The sequence below is a fragment of the Engystomops pustulosus genome, chromosome 4 (assembly GCF_040894005.1).
Source record: "Engystomops pustulosus chromosome 4, aEngPut4.maternal, whole genome shotgun sequence".
In the NCBI taxonomy this organism is placed as follows: domain Eukaryota; kingdom Metazoa; phylum Chordata; class Amphibia; order Anura; family Leptodactylidae; genus Engystomops; species Engystomops pustulosus.
Genome location: NC_092414.1, coordinates 58,172,833 through 58,199,682, shown reverse-complemented (window position 1 = coordinate 58,199,682; position 26,850 = coordinate 58,172,833). Strand labels below are relative to the sequence as shown.

At 39.0% G+C, this 26,850-nt stretch overlaps 1 protein-coding gene across 1 annotated transcript in view; it reads left to right on the top strand.

Moving 5' to 3' along the window:
* PDLIM4 (PDZ and LIM domain 4) overlaps positions 1-26,850 on the top strand; it is a 108,292-nt gene that overhangs the window by 32,457 nt on the left and 48,985 nt on the right. The window contains exon 3 of the mRNA XM_072145987.1: positions 24,940-25,018. Within this exon, the coding sequence (XP_072002088.1) occupies positions 24,940-25,018 (79 nt within the window). The remainder of the gene's footprint in view (positions 1-24,939; positions 25,019-26,850) is intronic.

Sequence of the window (26,850 nt, the reverse complement as noted above, 5' to 3'; positions counted from 1 at the left end):
AACAAGCATGTTGTTTATCCCCAGTTTCTGTGCTCTGCTACGTAGCACATGTTTCCTGTGAGTGTAAGCTTACATATTGTGCTATAAGACTGCTAAAGCAGGTGATTATGATAATTATTATCATTTTCCATAATAGTATAGCATACTTGCAATAAAACCTTATTCTAAATCAATTACATCTTAGGCTGACTGCACATGAATCTGATCCGTGTGCTGGTCCGATCCCACAGACCGAACACAGTGCAGTGGACGGGAGTCCTTGTATCATAGAGAAATATGATGCAAGGACTCCCTGTCTGCCAGCTAGCATTGTAACAGTATTTACAGTTCTGATGCTGCAGTTCAGCCATCCCATAAGGACTTGTTGCACCATATTTCTGTATGATGCAAGGACTCCTGTCAATCGCAGTCTTTTAGCTCCATGGGATTGCATCAGCTCACAAATCCATTTCCATGGGCTTAACATTTTTGTGTGCAGCCAGCTTTACATTGATTCCTTCACTTCCTTTTCCCTTTGTGGGTTTTCCCATAAAGCAAGTTGAGCCCCATACACAGGATAGGGCCTAACTTGCTGATCGGTGGGGGTCTCAGTGATTGGAACACCACAGATCACAAGAATGTTGGTCCGATGTACCGTGTCCCACCCCAAGACCCAAGACGTTCATCTCTATTGAGTTGACGAAGATTGCTGAGCATGAGTCCCAGAACCGAGTTCCATGAATGGAGTAACCTGCGCAAGCGCGATCCGTCATCTGGGGATGCGATGGGTATACATGGGACCACTCTTCTTGTGATCGACACCTTTGGCCCTATCCACAGACCTAACCTTCTTCATGGAAACCCTATAAATTCTTAGAACAAAGGGGCAGCATGATTCACGGCAGTAAGAGAGGTCATTCATAGGTGATAGGTGAGTTACAACAGTCTCTTCCCTGCTCATACGCTCCTGGCTTTGGCTAAAAATAACCGTAGCAAAATCTGCATCAAAAAATTGGTGCCATTTAAAAAGGTTTAGTTGATAGGTGTAGCAAAAAACTGCTAAAAATATAAGACACACCCACTTTTGTAGACACAGATAATGAGGAAGCCATTCATTTATTAGGAACTTATCCATAAGAAACCTAAAAAATTGCAAATGTTATTATGATAATAATAATAATGCTTTAGGTGTTGGGGAATAAAAGGTTTCTATCCTTTAGTACATAGAAGAGGGGTGATGCCTATCGTGCTGGAGTAGACCTTCCATGCCAATAATGACAGGAAAATTTGCTGAGATAGGAAATTATTGGAATATTCCTTTACTTGAAGTATTTTCAATAACTTAATTTCATCCGGATGCAGAAACCAGAGGTTCAGTAATCTTCTTGGTGCATGTGGATTGGCTTTTTCTAAAGAATTTCTTGGCACTAGAATTTCTGTATTTGCTTCATGGAGAACATATAATTCAATTAAAATACCTAAGTATATTAACCCAAATAGACGTAGGGTGGTTTTTAAAGAAATTTTCTCTTGTCCTCAAAACTATAAATGACCTAATTATGGAATAGGTCACTAATAGGTGATTGTTGGGGGTACAATATCGGGTAACCAGGTAACAAGGACACGTTATGGATGCCTGTACAAAGCCTAAGGATCATGTGTGCGAATTTCCTCTCATTGTTATATAAACAACTATTTGGCTTACAGCTTTTGTTTAAACGGTACATTGCCTGAAAACATGCAGACTCCATATAAACTGCAGATGTCGACTCACACAAAAAAAGAGGAGAACATTGTACAGCTAGAATCTGGTGCAGTCTCCCTTCTGCTTCATCCCCACCATTATCCAGGCTATTCATGGTACCACAGACACATGATGGTCCGCTCTCGGATATACCTATTTTTTTTATGCATTTTCACTGTAAATTGCATTTTCACTGTTGGACACTTTATCTTTTTTGTAATATGTGTGTAAGTGAGGGGGGACAGGATATTAGGTAATTTACCAATATACATCTATTACAAGTTCTGCTCTGATTTCTTGATATATAAAGAGAAGTCTCCTGTCTTTTACCTCATCATCTAGACATCCCTGTCCCTAAAATAGCCACAATGGAGGGTCATGTGATCTCTATCTGTCCATGAACAATCTCCCTGCCAGGACCTTGATGAGGTAAAAGACAGGAGGCTTCACTTTACATAACAATAAAGAGGTGAGAACTATTAATAGATGTATATTGGTAAATTACCTAATATCCTGCCTATATCATGTGATATCAGTTAATATCAGACCGTATGAGCAAAACTGTCAAAAAAACTACTTGTAGAATCTGTAGATACATGCAGTTTGCCTTACCGATGTGCAGAGTGCTCCAGATTATTGAAGACTGGCACACAATCTTCAATAATCTAGCGTACCCTGCATGCGCTGATAGCGCCTAAACTAAGGGCACTTAGTTTTTTTCTGGTGCACTCAGTTTAATGGACATGCACCTCTGTGTCAATCTGTGAATCGTGTGAAGCAGACGGAGGGCATTTCATACATTTTGCCCATTAATCTATGGTCTGGTCTAGGTTCTGCATTATCATTTATTGTATGGCCTGGGGTCTGCATTATCATTTATTGTATGGCCTGGGGTCTGCATGATATGGCCTGGGGTCTGCATTATCATTAATTTTATGGCCTGGGATGTACATTATCTTCCATTGTTCTTTTTTGAGGTGGTTTTTGGGCTACATTGCAGTATTTTCTTGATGCTTCTGGGGTGGCTCGCCATTTCGTCTGGTGGGGCTCCCCCCTCGTATACGAAGAAGTCTTCTCATCAGGCCTAAGAGTGCAGGTGGAGTGGGGCTGTCGGATTTCACCTCCTACCATAGAGCAGCCATAGGCACTTGTTTGTTGAATATTTTTCACTACAAGATGAATAAGCTCTGGGTCAGCTCAGAACTGGACCTATCCTCCCCTCATGTCAAGGGCTTTTTCTGGCTGCCCAAGTCCATCGCGCTCCAGTCTCTTCCGATATCTTGTACACTGAAGGGGATTGTACAGGCGTGGGGAAAATTTGCATTTAAATTACAAATGGATTCTGTCGCTGGCCCTTTAAATCCATTACAAGGTGATTCACAGTTTACTCCAGGTATCCAAGCCTGCTCTATACTTGGTTTGGGTAACATGCTTCCTAGAGTCAGAGATGTGGTGGATGAAGACGGAATCTGCCCCCTGACTTAAGTATCTCCAACTGCAACTATTTTTTCCTTCTCTAGCACAAATATCCACACTTACATGTACTCTTATCAAAGACCCACCTACCCATACCATCTCATTGCTGTATGGCCTATTATCTGCAAAGGAGACAGAGGATTCAAAACCATATTATGCCAGACAGCCCTAGGTAAGGAACTTACAACAGATCAATGGTCTACAGCAGTGATGGCAAACCTTTAAGACACCGAGTGCCCAAACTACAACCAAAACCCACATATTTTTCGCAATGCCAATGCAACAATTCAAGCAGTAACTTATTACTCCCTGCTATTTCACAGGATTAAATTTTATAGGCATCTGAGGACACCAATACAGTAGAAAGAAGGAGAAGAAGTTTGGATTATCATTGTAGCTTCCTTCTAGGGTCCTGGGCTGCCTGGGACTGCAAGAGGCCTTGAGTCATGTCTGGCGAACCCTGCCCTGGGGTGATGGCGAGGGTGCCCATAGAGAGGGCTCTGAGTGCCACCTCTGGCACCCGTGCCATAGGTTCGCCACCACTGGTCTGCAGTGTTTACCCTGACTCATGTCTTATCCTCATCTTGCCGACTGCAAGAACTTAATTTCCAGACTCTTTCAAACTGAGACAAATTAACCCTCAGATTTCGGATCAGTTCTGGAGCTGCGAGGGCGACATGGGTACATTGTTATATATCTGGTGGAGTTGCCCTCTCATTGCTCCCCTGTGGCAGAATATTAGTCAGCTGCATAATGCTTTAACTAACTCCTATGTGATTTTTACAGTGGATCAGGCCCCGCTTTCTGCTCTCACTGGACCCATCTCAAGAATTAAAAGGGGTCTGTTGAGACATTTTCCTGTTGCCACTCTCCAGGATATCCATCGTGGCTGGAGATCTTCAGTTCCTCCTTCTGGAGCTGAGTGGGTTAGCACTCTGAATCTTATTTTCAGAATGGAGGAACTGAAGGCCATAGATGATGGCAGAGTCCTGTTGTTCTATACCAAATGGACCACCTGGATGGCTTTCAGGGAATCCCACTCTTTTGCAGCTTGGGTTTCGTTTGGGACTTTGCCCTGAATTAAATTTTCTTGACATATACTGCACGGTATATAATTTATCAACTTGCAAAAACATCTTATGATATATACTTTATGAGTTTGGACGCAGAAAGATTGACTTTTACCTAAATCATCCAATCACTACTTGCTTTTGTGTATTTTATTTTTTGTTACTTTTTATGATATTATATGTTTTTAACATGCTTTTAAGATTGTTGGTTATTTTAAATAAATTCAGGTAAATTATTGGTTTTTAGTACCTGAGAGACTGAAAGTAGAATAGATCCACTTGTGCCGATATATGTTGTATTAGTTAATTGTTTCTATGTTTTTATGTGTTATCTATACCGAGGACATTCTGTACATTCTATCCGACCTGAGAATTGCCTTGTGCATCTGGTTTATTCTAACCTGTATGGCTTTTCATCTAACTTGTCATCTACCATAGATGAGCAGGTCAAATGACCTAATTGTTATACTGTTGTTTTAAGGTTGTAATAGATGTTTATAATGCACTTCATATGTCTCAGTAAATGTTTGTTTACTCTAAAATCTTTTTGGGGACCCAGCTCTATATAGGTGGGATGTCAGGTGTTCACACACAAACAAGATGAGGTGCCGCACCTTGTATCTTATGGCTACTGTAAACCAACTATGGAAAGTGGGAAAAACCTGTTCAGAACTTGACAACTAAACATTGCTTTTAGCTGTGAAACTGTATCCAGTCAATCTGTAATAGAGAAGTCTAGATGTACTAATCCAGAAAAATAAACTTCAGCTACTCCACACTTTATATAAGGAGCCTGAAGACTATAACTCCAGGTGTCTGCAGACATAAACTACTTAGAAGCTAAGAAACTATGCTCCAAAGGAATCACGACAGACATAATAAAACAAGTACAAGAATACCAGCGCCAAAAAGGCATTAATAAGCAGAGTGATCCCCCACGAGAGGCATATCAAGCCTGAAGCCGGGATGGAGTAACTGTAAGAGACATATTAGGTGGCGTCTTCCACAAATTCCAGAGATCACTCCAGATTGCTCCTCACTGCTCTATGTGATGCCTGGTGTACAAGTTACACACACGGCAAGGTAACCACACACCATAAGGGAGCCATTTATCCACAAGATCCTGACCTTTGTCACATACAATCATCCTCTGCCCACAATACATACTCGCTTTACGTGGATGGGAATATTCTGCAATTTTCTCACTAACATGATTACGCAGGATGTGAGAATTGAAGCTGGAGAATACGGAGACTTACTCATTGTATATATTGTAAGCATCAGGGAGGAATTATCATGGTTTATGTTTAGAGATTGATGGGATTAGAAAATAATCTTTTGTCTGTGTCATTTTTAGAAGGGATGCGGAGATTATTACAGTCACTGATTCCATACAATTAATTGCCGTTCAATCCTTTGCCTTTCCCCAGTATAATTATTCTTATTTCTTCCCCCACCCATCAGTCTTCATGAGCTTTTCTTTACGCCCTCCTGTGTCATGTACTACTTATTATTGTACTTTGAAAGCTGTCACATCCTGCTAGGTACATTAGTAAGCAGAATTTTTAGGCAGGTGTGGATGGAATGCTACAAAGTAACAATGATTTCAATAATAATAATGATAGTACATTGTTTTTTTTTTATTAAAAAAATGCCTGGTGGATGAACAAATGTAACAAATCAATTTTATTGTGTGCATTGCTTTTAGCATCAATCCATCTAGATACAGATGCAGCTCAGCAGGAAGGTTTTTCCAAACATCTCGGAGAGAACACTGATCGGTGGATGTAGACTTGCTGAAATCCTTTTGTGTAATAATGCATTCCCAGATCAGGGGCCACATCATCTTTACACTGTTTGTTAAGGGTCGCAGCTCTTCTTTTTTCATACCTTGGCATATACCGTAAGTATATTTCTGAAAAAAGTATAAAAAAAAATTCAGGATAAGAAGGAAGAATTATGTTTTGATCAAGAAAAGTGATACCACCTCTTTTATCCTTTTAGTTAAGTTTTACAACATACATTTGGGAGTTTTTTTTGTCCCTGACCCCAGAATATCTGACATATTCCATGAGCTATATATTCCTATTTTTCACAATATGGCAGAATCATATTTATAGCTTGATGTGTGAACCCATGGCATAGCAGTGCCTTAGGACGGAACTTTAGTTTAATTTTCCTTTACTTGAAGTCTTTTATAGTAATTTTTATTAAAGGGTTGTTACGGTATAACATGGTGGGCAGAGTGAGGGCAAGTTAAAATAACAGCTTGTATTTGCCTTGCTGTGTTCCTCCGGTCTCTTGTGGATAGAGCGGTTACTGTCACTTGTGGTATTAGGTATGGAAAAATGACTGGGGGGACACGTTGTGCGAATGGGGAGCTGTTGCGAGGTCAGTATCTTACTTGCCCCTGTAGGCCAATATGGAAAACCCCTTAAAATTGTATAACAGCAGTAAATAGAATACTTGCGAACTCCAGTTTCTGTTTTGGACTGTTGTTTTTCTCAGTATAATCCTGAAGTTCACATTGAAGTTCTTCGTATGAATATTATACAATATTAGCGCCGAGGAAATCTGTGTCCTTACTCCCAGCTTCCTGTATAATAACTACATCGCTTAGCAACAAACAAAACAGTAATTGACAAATAGACTGAAAGCTCTGTGTCTGGGAAGCCGTGCGTAGGACAAGAGTCCAGCCAACACATGTTTACACTGTAATTCATTATGTGACGTTAAAGTCATAAAGGACAGAACTGTATTAAACTTTTTATGCATAAATTATAATTTGTTGTTTGTCTCCAAAATTCATTAAGCACTAACAGTAAAGATTAAAGGGATTGTCCCAAAAATTCTGATGACTGAAGTTTCAATCGCTGCGTTCCCCAGAAATGATTGGTGTGGGGCTAGGTGTCAGGCCTCCTCTGAAAACTGGGAACCAGAGAACTATGTAAAAGTCAGTAACACTCCTTCTCTGTTTGTTTGTACAGTACTTACAGTACATGACTGATTTTCTTGTATTTGTTAGGGTGCATTCACATATGTCAGCTGTCCCTGGCCAGCACTTTCATGTCAGAGGGGGACACTAGGGTGCACTGGATCACCACACAACATGTAGTGTACCTTGATCCTTCTGCATAGGTGCGGCATTGTATTATGTTACTGTTTTAGTAAGAAATAATCTTTTATAATGAAGGCATTCCAGAGCGACTAAGTGTTTGCAATGTAAAGTTTTTCAACAATAAATAGCCACCTTGTACGGCCATTTGTATGCCTCAGATTTATGTGTAAATATTTAAGTAAAAGCACTTGAGAAAAGCGTGTGAGGTACTTTAGGTAGTTAATGAGATCATCAATCAATGGAGGGAAAGCAAGCCAGAAAAATAAACTAGTTAGGAAGAATACGCGTGTCTGAGGACATGGAGTTCAGGTTTCATGGAAATGTAAGCCGTGGCTTCAAAATAATTGTCTTTAGTGCAGAATATAATCTAAGGTCTTCCAAATATCAAATACACAGGATTATTGGATAACACTTATTGTTCTTGGCACTTGCTGGGTACGTTTTATTACTATATCACAATGGTGAGAGATGGGTATGTTACATAAACCCGTACTTTGTCTTATTGATGAAGTATGGATCTAATATCATGGTCATGTAATATCATGTTGATATGTATGTGTCCATTGAAATGAATGTGACAGTGTGTCATCCACAGGAAAAAAAAAAGGTAGCACACAAACTAAAACAATGTTCATGTGCACATAGCCTTAGTTGTTTTTCATTTCTTCCAGCTCCTTTTGGGATGGCCTTTCCGATCCACTGTATACACCTCCAGCCGGGGCAGATGTTGTGGTGGTCACATAGGGGAGAACACTGAAGACTCTGATAAATGTCCCCATTCTCCCGATGCCACTGACTGGCTGCAATGGATTGCGGCTGATTACACTTTCCATCTTCTGTATGACCGGAGAACCTCTTTTACTTCTATACTATTGTTATTAGGTTTTGCTGCTTAGATTCAACCTTCAGATGAGCGATAAATGTCAGCAGACCTATGATGTAATAAAAGTTCAGTCGTGAGCTGAGAGATGATCTCGACCCTTCTGTCATGAGTGTGGCTTTATGTCTTCACATCTCATGAATAAGCCTATTCATACAGAGACGTAAGATAGGTATTGATGGCGGAGGAACGCTCTGTTGTAGCTTGTTAACTGAGTGGTCAAGCAAAGAAAAATTCTAATTAAATGGAAAATGACTCACTTGTGGTCAGTGATGCAATGGATGTGGAATTGGCAGTGTGTAGGAGTTTTCCTACTTGAAGGAGTATGGGCCCATGATTAATACTCCTGCCCTACAGGTGTGAACTTGTACGACATCTTATCTTCTTGTCAAACACAAGAGATTTAGCCTTTATTCCTTATCATCTCCCGAACTCAAATAAGACTTACTAATATTCTAATATTAGCTATTGCTATATCATTGCAGATAAGGTTAAAAAAATATGTTGGTCCATCAAGTCCAACCTATAAATATCTCGGTGTTTATAATATCAAGCATTAGATCAATGTTATAAACAAATATACGCTCAAGATAAAAAGGCAAAATGCATTGCTAGTATGTGGGGGGATTATACAGTAAATACTGCGGTATTGTACCCCACTGCACCCCAGATATACTAAGAGGCTCCAGGCTCTGCCACCAGGAAGAAATCTCAGATTTCAGATGTAGTCTGTAGGAAACTATGGTCAATACAGCGGACTGGGGCGTGAACCGACAAAAATATCAGAAATGGTCCTTAAGGTGTAAGGCTGCATTCACACAGCTGTGCGCTCGACCCACAGAAAGATCAATCTGCTTAAATATAGGACTTATTTTATATTTTGCTGCGTGGCCGCCCGACTTCATCACAATGTGGTGAGACACCGTGTGCTTACCAAGTCGTGACCAGGAGACATAGAAGTCTAGGGGGTCTGTGATCTGAATCAGGTGACCAGATAACAGGCTGATGTGTGAATAAGCCCTCAGAGAGTAAAAACATATATAAACCCAATATGATAAAAGACATTTCGAATATATGTCTATTTTTTTTGGCTACAGTATAATCTTAGAGAATAGTTGATTTGCTGTCTTGGCTTTCACCTACGCTAAACTGTCCTTCATTAGCAAATTGGTGGCCAGAGATTTGCCTGGTTTGTGGTAAGACCTGTATATTATTTAGCCTTTTAATAGTTCTAAGCCTTTGCTTTTTGCCTTTATAATCAGGAGAATAATGGGATGTTGAGGAACACATGATTATTATTGCTGCCCCTAAGGTCAGATTTTATAGACATTCTCATCTATGGTATGCTTAGATACACTTTCCCTGTATTTATATAACCCTGTTAACTAAGTATGGATGGTGACATAAAACAATAGAATTTTTTGGAGTAAGATGGTTTACTCTTATAGTCCAGTAAGAATTAAAGTTTTATATTGTGACATGACATAAGTAATAGATGTTTATGTAGCATATATTATATGTGCTAGAGCAAGCTTCTGCCGCCTTCTAACCTTAGTACATTCCGTGCCTGCTCTTTAATTAAAGGGGTTGTCCGCAAATAGTAATATGGCCATTATAGTGATTGTCTCAAGCAGAAAAGCACCATCCCCTTGAGTAATAAAACCCAGACCCACCCATAAGCCGCTTTCAACAAATAAGCCAGCACAATGTACCACATATGTGCCGTGTAAATGGAGGGGTATAGACGTGCCCCTATGGACTGAAGCACAGCAGAATTGGCAGCCTGGTCTTTAGGACACAAGAGCAGGAAATAGATGGCATTAGTGAAGCCACACCCCCTTTCTGACTATGCCCCTCCCATTGTTATGTAATACAAGGGTTATATGCCATATAATTCTAGGGCAGTTTGCCCCACGCAAGTCAAAATCATTTCAGGTGCAGTATAAGTTTAATAAATCAAAGTAAGGAAAAATTTCACCCAGCTTTTATGTGAAACACATTTTATTTCATCTGTAAAACTGTTCAAAACCATGAACAGACTCTGTATGAAATATGCAGAGGAGCTGATAAGAGTGCAAACGCTTTGTAACGTGTCATATGTCTGCCCATTACACTTGTACTTCCACAATATGGTCCTCTAGGCTAGAATAACAGCTAGAAGTGAGTCTGTGTTTTATCAGGCTCAGTGCTCCCTTACATGCCCCAGGCTGGGAGCCCTACCCTCGTCTATTTTAAGTTTTTCAAAAAGAAGGAGAAAAAAAGTGGATTCTTAGAGAAAAAAAAACACTGCACACATCTGAAATCAATTTTGTCGTCTCAATGTTATGCTAAAAAGAGCAGGCGAGCCCGGCGGAGCCGTGACATGTGCTTCCTGAAGGTGACTGTGTGTATACCGAATGCATGGAGAGGAGATATAGCTACAGATTCAGCAACATCTAGCTTGACACAGCAAGATCTCTTCAGAGAACACAACTAAATAACAGAGTCAAGTAAAAGTTCTGTACCACAATGTTTTTATTGCGTTGTGTCATATCAGTGATGAATGAACTGAAGACCGGTCAGTTTTGGATTCAATACTATCAGGGCCGGCGCCAGCACTGGGCATAAGTGGGCAAGTGCCAGGGCCCAGAGCTGCTGGGGGGCCCACATAAGGCTGTACATAAGGAATCCATGGGGGTGAAAGGGCCTTTATAAAATACCCATGAGGGGGGCTTTTTGGTATGATAAACTAGGGAATTGTTTAGGAAACTGGAGTCTGTTTTAGTTTTTGAATTTTTAATGCTGCCATGTGAGTTCACTGCATAGGGGCCCACTGAGGCTGTCGCCCAGGGGCCTACTGTAAGCTGGAGCCGACCATGGATACTATGTTTTCATACTATTTTACTTTGATACAGATTTGAATAACCATAAATTCTGCGGACAGCACCATATCTGGATTTTTGTGGTGTTGATTACCAGCACTTCTCAGCACAGGTGATATCCAGCAGTACTGTAAGATCTCTGCATTGAGCTGCTCCATAGCCCTTCCCTGGGCTCTGAGTGACTGCTGTAGTATTCAACCAGAATCCTGATACAGATTTTACACAGATGGGTAAACATTTTTTGTCATCCATACATTTTTGATCTGTACAGCAAAAATGGATGGCATACAGATGACAAGTGTACTGTTTTTGTAATCATACAAATCATAGAACTGGAATACACACTGATGTTACATGGAAAGCAAAGACTGACCTCAGATCCGTTGTTTGTGGCCAGGAAACCGCAAATGTTCATGTGCAGAGTAGTGCACACACACATCCCGCCGTTCTAAACATCTACTAATTTTACCCAGCAAAATCATGTGTGTCTCCTTTTTACTACTTTAAATCTTTCATTCACATTTAGAGAACTTTCATTCATTCTTGACTGGCTTGCTTTGTGCTTTTGTACAAGTACAGTATAATACTAATGACATATTGCGGCTCAGAACATTTTGTGTATTTTCCAGACTTTGAAACCCCCAGTTTTGGTAACCGAGGGAATCATGAAAAGGAGGAAGCGTTAGTAGCCACCAGACACGCTTGTAAATAGAATAGATTTTCCGAAAAATGCAACAGCACAAGCCAGTTCTGTCTCAATGGAAAGTTCCATTTCATGTGGAAACGGCAGAGAAACCACCCATAATAACCTAATAAGACCGTCATTTATAGAAGAAAGGGAAATCATTGTCAGCGTGGCGTGGAGTAAGGGGCTCATTTACAATCCACTTTGTAATGAATAGCGTCAGTCAGTGGTGCGGCCCTGTAACTAGTGCTCCACTAACCACATGAATGCTCAATGGTGAAATATTAGGGCACTGTATCCAGAGATTCAGTCAGAACTGGTATTGCAAGTTCTGAATCCTAAAGAAGAGTATAGAGCATGAGTAGGGTTGCAGATTCATCACCAAGATGTTTTAATTCTATATACAAATGTTACTGTTTATAAAATGTATGAAGATCCACCCATATGCTAGGATTACCCTTGTCATGCATCCTGGACGTCTGAAGATCTTCTTGGTGTCAGAGTCTGGGGCATTAACTTTCAGTAAAGACTTCACTAGCAAATGATTAGTCTGTAAAAGTAATATGTGGTTATACACTATTCAGATTCTGAAGTCACACCCTGCTCACTGTATAACAACTATCACAAAATAACAGCTAAAAATAATGAATAATAGTAATTCATTTCAGTAGTCTTAAAGGGCATAGTTCCGGTCTGTTAAACATTAATATTTATGGTAAAATTGTTGTATGATTTTGGTGTCACAACTGGATGAAGAGAAGTTGTAGCTGTATACAACTACATTACTCATAGAAAATCTGCTCTCATCACACATTGAAAATTTTCCTCCGCTGTCCAACTCATTTCAACAAAGGATGCAAAAATGACAGCAGAGGGTCAGAGGGAATTACATGCAGTAATAGAAAGGAGCATAAGGTGCTTCTGCATCTACTATTACAGCAGAGGGTCCAGTGCCTTTGTATATAGTATTACAGTGTTAGGTTGGCTCCATTGCATCTACTATTACAGCAGAAGGTCCAGTGCCTTTGTATATAGTATTACAGCGGTAGGTTGGCTCCATTGCATCTACTATTACAGCAGAAGGTCCAGTGCCTTTGCATATAGTATTAATTGGTTCTTGAGGAGAGAAAGAGAATAGAGAAGAGCGGGGGCGCTCAATGTGTAGAGTTCCTCAATGTAAAGGATAAAACTCATGTGCAATCATGCACTCACCTGGTTATGTTGTGCTGATGGCACAACGCATATAATCGTGTATGGGGTGGAACTGGATGCTGCCTTCAGGGATATAACTTCGGTAGGGAGACCGATGAGTATCGTAGTGGTGAATGATCTCTATTTCTGGAGACCTGCTTGGTTATCCCTTTGATCTTAGAAAAAGACCTGGCGCACTTGGTTCCGAAGATCGGTTTATTTGAACAATAAAACCATGACATTAAAATCAAAGACGCGTTTCGGATCCGGAACGGATCCTTCCTCAGTTGTATTACATAGCTAGTTTCAAAGTGAGCGTTAAATACAAGTTTTTTTGGCGCGTTACCGGTACCGGGGTGGGACGCGCTGTGCAGGTAGACAAGTGGATAGCAGATGTAATCTATTCACGATTATAAAATACAAATATATAATTTCTAATACAGTGAATAATAAATAAGCAAAGACATGATAAAAGGTATAGTTAAAAAGATAAAACCTGAATTAGATGGATATCTACATCAAATGGAAGAAATGTAATACGACACCACGGTGTATTCTCGTTATTATCCCGGTGGAGGATGGAATGGACTACTAAAATGGGCGCCGGGTGCAATGAAAGACTACATCTACGGAAGCCTGGAGGTGTCAAAAAAGGACAAGGACAAGGGCAAGGATAGAGATATGAGTAGCGTATGTGACAGAGAGTTGTAGTTTATACAAGTGGAAGCCGATATTAGGTGATGTATTATATTAGAATGGTTTCAGTGATTTCATTTAGACCCAATGGTTTTAAAGTTTTTAGTTTAAACATCCAATAGATTTCTTTACGTTTGAGAGTTTCAAATCTATTGGATGTTTCTTGGCTGACATGATCTATGGGACAAATGCTATATTTTATATTGTCTTTGTGTTTAGCTTCCATGTGTCTGGATAAGCTGTGTTTGTAGTTTCCGTGTTGAATATTAAATCTGTGTTGGTTTAGTCGGCAGTGGAGGGGTTGTGTGGTTCTCCCTACATATTGTGATCCACATTGGCATTCTATAACGTAAATGACAAAGCGGGACTGACAGGACATGCTGGTTTTAATGGGAAATAATTCTTCAGAGTGATTGGATCTAAATGAGTCTGTACCGTGTTTAATTATTTTACAGCACTGGCAGTTTTTACTATAACATTTAGTGACTTTTTGACTCTTGTTGGGTATTCCACTGTTATCTCGTTTTCTTAATTGTTTCGGTACACTCGGGGCCAGTTTTTGTTTTAATGTTCTGGCTCTCCTATATGTGAAATTTGGATTTTCAGATATGTTATTAACTAGATATGGATCATTTCGTAGTATATGCCAGTGCTTTTTAAATACTGCTTCTATTTCTTTATGATTATTGGTGTATGTGGTAATGAATCTGATATTGGAATCAGTATCTTTTCCGTTTTTATTTACATTGATATTCTTTTTTCTTCTATTTTCTTGGGATTGTAGGCATTCGGTTTGAGAGAGTTTGCTTGCTTTGTTCCTAGCGTCTTCTACTAATTTTCTGGGGTAACCTTTTTCAGAAAATCTTGTCGTGATAATTTTAGCCTGTTCTTGGAAGGTTATGTCATTTGTGCAGTTTTTTCTAATTCTCAAGAATTGGCTATAGGGTATATTGTGTAGCCATTTTTTGTGATGGTTGCTTTTAAAATTGAGATAACTGTTGGTATCCACCGTTTTGAAAAATGTTTCAGTTATGATCGTGTTTTCTTTATGCTTGATAATTAAGTCTAAAAACTCAATTTTCTCTTTCTGGACATTAAGAGTTAGTTTTATACCCCATTTGTTTTCGTTTATTTTCTCGCAAAATTCCTCCAGTGCTCTTTTTTCCCCTTCCCAGATCATAAACAGGTCGTCTATGAACCTGAAATAGGTAATAAGTCTGCCTTGGTGTAGTTCTCTTGGGGTAATATAAAGATCTTCAAAGATCCCCATAAAAATGTTGGCGTACGATGGGGCTACTCTGGTACCCATTGCCGTGCCCCGAATTTGATGGTAGGTGGTGTTACCATATTCAAAAAAGTTATTCTGTAGTATGAACTTCAGACATTGTACTAAAAATGTTCTTTGTTCCTCTTTGATGTGTGTATCTTTTTCCAGGATCAATTCCACACATGTGAGTCCAATGTGGTGGTCTATATTACTGTATAAGGCAGTGACGTCCATTGTGGCAAACCAATAGTCATTATTCCATTTCAGTGGTTGTAATTTCTGTATGAGCTCACCTGAATCTTTTATGTAGCTCGGTAAATCTATAACATAAGGCTGGAGGAATAGATCGATATAGTGGGATAGATTGCTAGTTAGACTCTGGACGTTGGAAACTATCGGGCGACCCGGAGGTATATTGGGGTTTTTATGTATTTTGGGCAAATGATAAAAGTATGGTTTATTCGGTTGAGTAATGGTGATGAATTTCTTTTCTTTTTTATTTTGGTATCCATTTAAGTATGCAGTTTTGATTAAATTGTTGAATTCTTTATTGATAGTTGGAAAAGGATCTATAGTGATTGTTTCATAATAATTGGTGTCTGACAGGATGTTGAGCGCTTCTTTATGATAGTCCTCCCAGTCTTGAATTACTAGTCCGCCGCCCTTATCTGCTGCTCTTATGATGATATTAGTGTTTTCCTCTAGATTTTTAAGGGCTATTTTTTCTAATGTTGTAAGGTTAGTGGATCTTTTCCCTTTCTTAGTACTGTGCTTTTTGGGATCGGTATGAATGTTATTAAGATCCTTGGCAACCAGGTCATGGAAGGTTTTTATATGGTGACCTTGGTGTTCTAATGGGTAAAAATTTGACGGTGGGTGGACTTCTTTATGAGTATAGTTGTCCCAAAGTTGGCTGGGCTCTGGGTTCTGGGCATTGGTTGTATTTTTAGGTTTTAGACCAAAGTGTCTTTTAATGGTAAGTTTCCTGGTGAATTGATGTAAATCCAGAAATAAATCAAAGTTGTTTGATGTGTTATCCGGGCAAAAGGATAGCCCTTTTTCTAAGAGGCTTGTTTCATGGCTATTAAGTATATGAGAAGAGAGGTTAAAAATTTTTTTTTATTTGTTGTCTCTCTACTGTGGGGTTCGGTTTGTGGGTTTCTTTTTCTTTATATTCGGTGATCGTTGATCCATTTCTTTTTCTATTTCTTTTTTTGCCTCCTCTTTTTCCTCTATATCTTTTTTTCTTTTCTTTACTTGTTTGTGGGTTATGGGGAAAAACATGGTGATTGGTTTCATTGGGGTTTTTTTGATGGCATGATCGGGTGGGAGATGATCTAAAAAATCCATCTGTGGGGCCCTGGATTTAGTGTCATGTCTTATAGACTGTAGGAATGGGACTAGGCATTTCTGTGTATTACGCGTATTGTCAACGATGATGGAGGTCTCATTCTTGTCAGGTGAGGGATCTTCGTGTACTGTAATGTTAGACAGATCAATGGGGAGGGTTTGTTCTATTTCTGATGTTGTGGTTTCCGCTTTTTTAAGAGGCGTTAGGACTTTTAAGCTGAATTTTTCATTCCTTTCTCGAATGATTTTGAGTCTCTCCATGAATTCCCGATGTTTAGTGTTGGGTGATGCTTTTTTGTTTAGTTCTTCTAGTATTGGTGGGGGTGTAATGATGGACGTGACTGTTGGAGTATCTGAATGGGTGGGTTCTTCTGAGTGAATTTTAATGCATGATGGTGGTGATATTGCAGTGGTGTTGGTGCATTTCAATGTATTCGTTTTGGACGTTGTTATTTCCTTGAGAATGGAGTTTTGATGTGCACATGAACGTGTAGTATGTGTTGGACTCTTGGTGTTATTATTGTACTTGTTCTGTAAAAGGTCTTGGCGGTTCTTGTTTTGTTGTATATGTCCGTTACTGTTGTAAAAAGCTCTTCCTACTGAATGCTTCTTGTATTTAGTATTGTAGTTTTTAGTAGTGGTATTTGAACCTGTGTTTTTGTCTATGCCATGTTTCGTGGTATAACTGTTTTTATTTTTATTGTTACTTTTATTAGTGTATTGTCTATAGTTCTGGGATTTTTTGTCCAATCTGTCGCGTTCTAGTTTGTGTGCTTTTTTATTTATGGTGAGTTCTTCAGATTTGTTTAGCCTTAAGAATATATTTTGGCAAATATGTTCAAAGTCCGTATGGGATTTGAAATCATTCAGTTGTTCTAATAGTTTGTGAATTTTTCTTTTACTTTCATGATACATGGATAATCTCTTATTTCTTATCATTTCTATACATTTGTCTGATAGTGTATCAAGCATGTTGTTCCAATCTGTAGTGTATTTCTCATCATCGGGGAAAGTGGACGGAATATTTATTCTTAGACCCCTGGGTGCTATGTGTTCCTTAGTGTAAATTTCTAAAAACATAATATCAATTTCTTGGAACATTTCATTATTCACTTCACCTTCTAATTCATAAAATAATTTGTGCATAATTTCATAGTTGACAGTCGACTCATCTCTGATGTAGTCTTTATCTATAGAACAAGTACTTGACGTAAGTTTTTCTACTTGCTGTTTCCTGAGGAGTTGACGGTTCCATAGGTGATCCATGACTCTTGTGTTCGATGAGTCTCTAATGGCAAAGTCCGAGACGAACAGAAGAGATGAATGTGGGAGGATATCCCGGCACGTTGATCAAGCCTCCCGGTTCTCCACTTAGATGACGATCCCACAGCGGTTGGATGGGGATGTGGTCAAATAGCCAAAAAACATGAGGAGAGAAAGAGAATAGAGAAGAGCGGGGGCGCTCAATGTGTAGAGTTCCTCAATGTAAAGGATAAAACTCATGTGCAATCATGCACTCACCTGGTTATGTTGTGCTGATGGCACAACGCATATAATCGTGTATGGGGTGGAACTGGATGCTGCCTTCAGGGATATAACTTCGGTAGGGAGACCGATGAGTATCGTAGTGGTGAATGATCTCTATTTCTGGAGACCTGCTTGGTTATCCCTTTGATCTTAGAAAAAGACCTGGCGCACTTGGTTCCGAAGATCGGTTTATTTGAACAATGAAACCATGACATTAAAATCAAAGACGCGTTTCGGATCCGGAACGGATCCTTCCTCAGTTGTATTACATAGCTAGTTTCAAAGTGAGCGTTAAATACAAGTTTTTTTGGCGCGTTACCGGTACCGGGGTGGGACGCGCTGTGCAGGTAGACAAGTGGATAGCAGATGTAATCTATTCACGATTATAAAATACAAATATATAATTTCTAATACAGTGAATAATAAATAAGCAAAGACATGATAAAAGGTATAGTTAAAAAGATAAAACCTGAATTAGATGGATATCTACATCAAATGGAAGAAATGTAATACGACACCACGGTGTATTCTCGTTATTATCCCGGTGGAGGATGGAATGGACTACTAAAATGGGCGCCGGGTGCAATGAAAGACTACATCTACGGAAGCCTGGAGGTGTCAAAAAAGGACAAGGACAAGGGTTTATTTGTTCAAATGTTTTTAGAAATTTACACTAAGGAACACATAGCACCCAGGGGTCTAAGAATAAATATTCCGTCCACTTTCCCCGATGATGAGAAATACACTACAGATTGGAACAACATGCTTGATACACTATCAGACAAATGTATAGAAATGATAAGAAATAAGAGATTATCCATGTATCATGAAAGTAAAAGAAAAATTCACAAACTATTAGAACAACTGAATGATTTCAAATCCCATACGGACTTTGAACATATTTGCCAAAATATATTCTTAAGGCTAAACAAATCTGAAGAACTCACCATAAATAAAAAAGCACACAAACTAGAACGCGACAGATTGGACAAAAAATCCCAGAACTATAGACAATACACTAATAAAAGTAACAATAAAAATAAAAACAGTTATACCACGAAACATGGCATAGACAAAAACACAGGTTCAAATACCACTACTAAAAACTACAATACTAAATACAAGAAGCATTCAGTAGGAAGAGCTTTTTACAACAGTAACGGACATATACAACAAAACAAGAACCGCCAAGACCTTTTACAGAACAAGTACAATAATAACACCAAGAGTCCAACACATACTACACGTTCATGTGCACATCAAAACTCCATTCTCAAGGAAATAACAACGTCCAAAACGAATACATTGAAATGCACCAACACCACTGCAATATCACCACCATCATGCATTAAAATTCACTCAGAAGAACCCACCCATTCAGATACTCCAACAGTCACGTCCATCATTACACCCCCACCAATACTAGAAGAACTAAACAAAAAAGCATCACCCAACACTAAACATCGGGAATTCATGGAGAGACTCAAAATCATTCGAGAAAGGAATGAAAAATTCAGCTTAAAAGTCCTAACGCCTCTTAAAAAAGCGGAAACCACAACATCAGAAATAGAACAAACCCTCCCCATTGATCTGTCTAACATTACAGTACACGAAGATCCCTCACCTGACAAGAATGAGACCTCCATCATCGTTGACAATACGCGTAATACACAGAAATGCCTAGTCCCATTCCTACAGTCTATAAGACATGACACTAAATCCAGGGCCCCACAGATGGATTTTTTAGATCATCTCCCACCCGATCATGCCATCAAAAAAACCCCAATGAAACCAATCACCATGTTTTTCCCCATAACCCACAAACAAGTAAAGAAAAGAAAAAAAGATATAGAGGAAAAAGAGGAGGCAAAAAAAGAAATAGAAAAAGAAATGGATCAACGATCACCGAATATAAAGAAAAAGAAACCCACAAACCGAACCCCACAGTAGAGAGACAACAAATAAAAAAAAATTTTTAACCTCTCTTCTCATATACTTAATAGCCATGAAACAAGCCTCTTAGAAAAAGGGCTATCCTTTTGCCCGGATAACACATCAAACAACTTTGATTTATTTCTGGATTTACATCAATTCACCAGGAAACTTACCATTAAAAGACACTTTGGTCTAAAACCTAAAAATACAACCAATGCCCAGAACCCAGAGCCCAGCCAACTTTGGGACAACTATACTCATAAAGAAGTCCACCCACCGTCAAATTTTTACCCATTAGAACACCAAGGTCACCATATAAAAACCTTCCATGACCTGGTTGCCAAGGATCTTAATAACATTCATACCGATCCCAAAAAGCACAGTACTAAGAAAGGGAAAAGATCCACTAACCTTACAACATTAGAAAAAATAGCCCTTAAAAATCTAGAGGAAAACACTAATATCATCATAAGAGCAGCAGATAAGGGCGGCGGACTAGTAATTCAAGACTGGGAGGACTATCATAAAGAAGCGCTCAACATCCTGTCAGACACCAATTATTATGAAACAATCACTATAGATCCTTTTCCAACTATCAATAAAGAATTCAACAATTTAATCAAAACTGCATACTTAAATGGATACCAAAATAAAAAAGAAAAGAAATTCATCACCATTACTCAACCGAATAAACCATACTTTTATCATTTGCCCAAAATACATAAAAACCCCAATATACCTCCGGGTCGCCCGATAGTTTCCAACGTCCAGAGTCTAACTAGCAATCTATCCCACTATATCGATCTATTCCTCCAGCCTTATGTTATAGATTTACCGAGCTACATAAAAGATTCAGGTGAGCTCATACAGAAATTACAACCACTGAAATGGAATAATGACTATTGGTTTGCCACAATGGACGTCACTGCCTTATACAGTAATATAGACCACCACATTGGACTCACATGTGTGGAATTGATCCTGGAAAAAGATACACACATCAAAGAGGAACAAAGAACATTTTTAGTACAATGTCTGAAGTTCATACTACAGAATAACTTTTTTGAATATGGTAACACCACCTACCATCAAATTCGGGGCACGGCAATGGGTACCAGAGTAGCCCCATCGTACGCCAACATTTTTATGGGGATCTTTGAAGATCTTTATATTACCCCAAGAGAACTACACCAAGGCAGACTTATTACCTATTTCAGGTTCATAGACGACCTGTTTATGATCTGGGAAGGGGAAAAAAGAGCACTGGAGGAATTTTGCGAGAAAATAAACGAAAACAAATGGGGTATAAAACTAACTCTTAATGTCCAGAAAGAGAAAATTGAGTTTTTAGACTTAATTATCAAGCATAAAGAAAACACGATCATAACTGAAACATTTTTCAAAACGGTGGATACCAACAGTTATCTCAATTTTAAAAGCAACCATCACAAAAAATGGCTACACAATATACCCTATAGCCAATTCTTGAGAATTAGAAAAAACTGCACAAATGACATAACCTTCCAAGAACAGGCTAAAATTATCACGACAAGATTTTCTGAAAAAGGTTACCCCAGAAAATTAGTAGAAGACGCTAGGAACAAAGCAAGCAAACTCTCTCAAACCGAATGCCTACAATCCCAAGAAAATAGAAGAAAAAAGAATATCAATGTAAATAAAAACGGAAAAGATACTGATTCCAATATCAGATTCATTACCACATACACCAATAATCATAAAGAAATAGAAGCAGTATTTAAAAAGCACTGGCATATACTACGAAATGATCCATATCTAGTTAATAACATATCTGAAAATCCAAATTTCACATATAGGAGAGCCAGAACATTAAAACAAAAACTGGCCCCGAGTGTACCGAAACAATTAAGAAAACGAGATAACAGTGGAATACCCAACAAGAGTCAAAAAGTCACTAAATGTTATAGTAAAAACTGCCAGTGCTGTAAAATAATTAAACACGGTACAGACTCATTTAGATCCAATCACTCTGAAGAATTATTTCCCATTAAAACCAGCATGTCCTGTCAGTCCCGCTTTGTCATTTACGTTATAGAATGCCAATGTGGATCACAATATGTAGGGAGAACCACACAACCCCTCCACTGCCGACTAAACCAACACAGATTTAATATTCAACACGGAAACTACAAACACAGCTTATCCAGACACATGGAAGCTAAACACAAAGACAATATAAAATATAGCATTTGTCCCATAGATCATGTCAGCCAAGAAACATCCAATAGATTTGAAACTCTCAAACGTAAAGAAATCTATTGGATGTTTAAACTAAAAACTTTAAAACCATTGGGTCTAAATGAAATCACTGAAACCATTCTAATATAATACATCACCTAATATCGGCTTCCACTTGTATAAACTACAACTCTCTGTCACATACGCTACTCATATCTCTATCCTTGCCCTTGTCCTTGTCCTTTTTTGACACCTCCAGGCTTCCGTAGATGTAGTCTTTCATTGCACCCGGCGCCCATTTTAGTAGTCCATTCCATCCTCCACCGGGATAATAACGAGAATACACCGTGGTGTCGTATTACATTTCTTCCATTTGATGTAGATATCCATCTAATTCAGGTTTTATTTTTTTAACTATACCTTTTATCATGTCTTTGCTTATTTATTATTCACTGTATTAGAAATTATATATTTGTATTTTATAATCGTGAATAGATTACATCTGCTATCCACTTGTCTACCTGCACAGCGCGTCCCACCCCGGTACCGGTAACGCGCCAAAAAAACTTGTATTTAACGCTCACTTTGAAACTAGCTATGTAATACAACTGAGGAAGGATCCGTTCCGGATCCGAAACGCGTCTTTGATTTTAATGTCATGGTTTTATTGTTCAAATAAACCGATCTTCGGAACCAAGTGCGCCAGGTCTTTTTCTAAGATCAAAGGGATAACCAAGCAGGTCTCCAGAAATAGAGATCATTCACCACTACGATTAATTGGTTCTTGTATTAAAGCAGTGGGTCAGGCTCCATTTTATGTAGTATTTAAGCAATGGGTCATCTCTATTTCATCTGGCAATTTCGCAGTGGTTCTTCTCCATTGCATCTTCTACTACAGGAGTAGAAAGTGGTCTTTATTCCTGGAGAGCCAGTTGGCTTTTTCGCGTTTCCAATAGAAGATCCAGCGCAATACCTTCCAAAGTTGGTTTATTATCAAAATACGTACATAAAAACAATTGTAAAAGGATGAGACGCGTTTCAGTCCCGGACCGGATCCTTCATCATTTGATCCGTTTCGGGTCCAAAACGCGTCTTGTCCTTTTCACAACAATTTTTTTTATGTACGTATTTTGATAATAAACCAACTTTGGAAGGTATTGTGCTGGGTCTTCTATTGGATCCACGGGAAAGTCAACTGGCTCTCCAGGAATAGAGACCACTTTCTTCTCGTATCCCGATCGGTACTACCACTGAGACCACCTCCCGGAGGCAGCATCCCGTTCCACTCTATATATGCTTACATGTATTGTGCCATCAGCACAACACTAGAAGGTGAGTCTGCATTTAGCATCTCCACTGAATCACCTCCTTGAGATAACCCACACATAGAGTGCCCCCGGCTCTCTGTCTTTTATATTCTTCTACTACAGGAGAGAAGAGGCTCCATTGCTTCTTGTAGGACCGAACTAGATTGGCTCCATTGCATCTTGCATTATAGGAGATGATTGGCTCCATTGCTTCCTGTATTATAGGAGATGATTGGCTCCATTGCTTCCTGTATTATAGGAGATGGTTGGCTCCATTGCTTCCTGTATTATAGGAGATGATTGGCTCCATTGCTTCCTGTATTATAGGAGATGATTGGCTCCATTGCATCTTGTATTACAGCAGTGGTTCGCCTTCATTCCATCTTGTATTATAGGAGAGGATTGGCTCCATTGCATCTTGTATTACAGCAGTGGGTCGGCTCCATTGAATCTTGTATTAAAAAAGTGAGTTGGCTTTATTGCATCTAACATTAAAGCAATGCTTCTTCTCTTTGCTTCTTGTATTACAGCAGTGGGTCGGTGCCATTGTATGAAGTAATACAGTAGTGGGTCAGCTCCATCGCCTCTTATATTACAGTAGAGAGTCAGGCTGCATTGCCTCTAATACTACAGCAGACATTTAGACCTTGTACTGTAACACGCACCCACCTGAATGTCAGACATTTGCACGTTCCTGTGGACTTGAAGGATAGGTGTAAGAAGTAGCACCTTCTCCTATGCCCTGGATTAAATCACAGAAGCGTGCTAAATCATTGGCACATTTCAGAAATATGGCATAAACTTACTAAGGTTGTAATTACTTAAAAGCTTAGGAATTCACTTAATATCAGATGAAAGCGCTATGTGGTAACCTCTCAACAAGATATTTCACAGGCACTTTACATGTAACGTGCTGATGATGTGAGAGTGACGTTAAGTAATCTCCAGCAATGAAATATTTTATTACCTGTATGGCAGAAAGAAGTCCATTTCTGGATATATTATTTATATGTAGGGCTGTATTGGATGCCAGGGTCCACTATAACAAACTCTAGGCATAACTGATACATAAAGGGGCTCTTACACTACTTACTTGGGGTATGTTCACACATGTCAGGCGCCATAGGTTTCTTTATCCTTAAATCAGAACAACCGATGGTTGTTTGAGATTGATTTTGATATTACATGGCCTAGAGCTAACACCCCTGCAGCATAAGGACCTGCTGCTGGTTCAGGTCAAGCCAGGTCAAAGATATTTCCTTTAAAAATATTGGGATCTGTATGTTTTTTCCTATCATATAGACTATACAGAATTGTTGAATGTAAAAAATGTTACCCCAGATGTGTATGTTGATATTTGTTATACTACCGCCCTGTTCCTAAGTAGAGTATATAACATTGGGAATCGCTGTTAGTTTTCTCCATTAATCTCCCATTTACAAGTAGAAAGGTAAATGCATGGTGTACAGTGCAGACATGTCATCTCTCAGATGCAGATAAGACTATCAATAGGTCTGGTAATGAGTAAGGTGACGTGCATGGTTTCCTGGAAATCTCCCATCATGTGTATCAGGCCATTCTTTACATGTCAGTGTCTGTGATTGATCAGTGACTGGAGTTTCACCTTTGGTTACAGGTGTGAAGGAAGGGCCTGGTCACCTACAGAAGAGATCAGACAGCAGCCTCGCAAGTATAGCCTGGAAGCAGAGTTACAGGTAAGCTTCCTATGTCAGTAAAAGTTTAAAGGGATTGTCTGTTATAAATAAAAAATGCAAATTATTATACCTACCTAAGTGTTTACCCAGTGATCCTTTGATGCCCATCATTCACTTCTTTTGGTTTCTGATCTATGTGCATGTGACCCCTCTCAGGGACCCCCCCAGCCAGTCAGTGGCTGTGGCAGTCATATGTCCTATTAATCGCATCATGTCTTCCATCAGAGAGGTGCCATGCCAATTTTACAGAACGTGATCACTGTGGTCACTGATTGCCTTCCACTGGCACATGCCTTATGCGAGTGAACCGGGACTGGGAGGACCAATAAAAAGGTCATCTGAACATATAATCCAATAATCATTTTACGTTTCACCTTGAAGCCTTTTTCTAGGTCAAGATGTAATCTACATGTGATGAAAAACAAAATGGAAAAAGTAGAATGCTGTAATGAGGCCAATCAGATTTTATGGTGTTTGCCATGCTACACTTCTTTCTTGGAAATTTAGACAATGGAAAACTGGTTATACTATTGCATAAGAATCCGTGGAATATTGGTATTACAGTTTCATGAGGATCTGAGGAATACTGGTGATACCATTTCATGAGAATCTGAATGATACTGGTGATACCATTTCATGAGGGTCTAATGAATACTGGTGATACCATTTCATGAGAATCTGAATGATACTGGTGATACCATTTCATGAGGATCTGAGGAATACTGGTGATACCATTTCATGAGAATCTGAATGATACTGGTGATACCATTTCATGAGGGTCTAATGAATACTGGTGATACCATTTCATGAGAATCTGAATGATACTGGTGATAACATTTCATGAGAATCTGAATGATACTGGTGATACCATTTCATGAGAGTCTAATGAATACTGGTGATACCATTTAATCGGGGTCTGATGAATTCTGGTGGTTCCATTTCACGAGGTTCTGATGAATACTGGTGATACCAACTCACGAGGGTCTAATGAATACTGGTGGTACCATTTCATGAGGGTCTAATGAATACTGGTGGTACCATTTCATGAGGGTTTAATGAATACTGGTGGTACCATTTCATGAGGGTCTAATGAATACTGGTGGTACCATTTCATGAGGGTCTAATGAATACTGGTGGTACCATTTCATGAGGGTTTAATGAATACTGGTGGTACCATTTCATGAGGGTCTAATGAATACTGGTGGTACCATTTCATGAGGGTCTAATGAATACTGGTGGTACCATTTCATGAGGGTTTAATGAATACTGGTGGTACCATTTCATGAGGGTTTAATGAATACTGGTGGTACCATTTCATGAATTCTGGGGTAACAATTTTTAAAAAGAATCTAGGAAACACTAGAGGTGTAATTTGATGAGAATCTGAGGAACGCCAGTGGTACCATTTCATGATAAATTATAGAATACTAAAGCTACTATTTCATGAGAATCTGAAGAATACCAGTGGCACCATTTCATGAGGATCTGAGGAGCATTTCAAGAGAATACGAGGAAACATTGATGGTACAATTTTTGAAGTAAACATGTTATTTCGATTCTTGTAAGATGTACAGAACTTATGACTTGCCTAACTATGATAAATTTCTTACACTGATAATCATACATTTTGTTAATCTAAAAAAAATGTATGATTTTTTTCCTATAGAAGCTGAATGTAAAGTAGTTATATGGATCTAAGATCCTGTTACATTTTTTCCCCTGACATCTGATGTGGGCCTGTGTTATAACATCGCTCTCCATCTGCTGCTCTCCTCAGGATACCATACTCAGAGTGGAAACATATTGTACACAAGCTTTTCCTCCGACAGGGA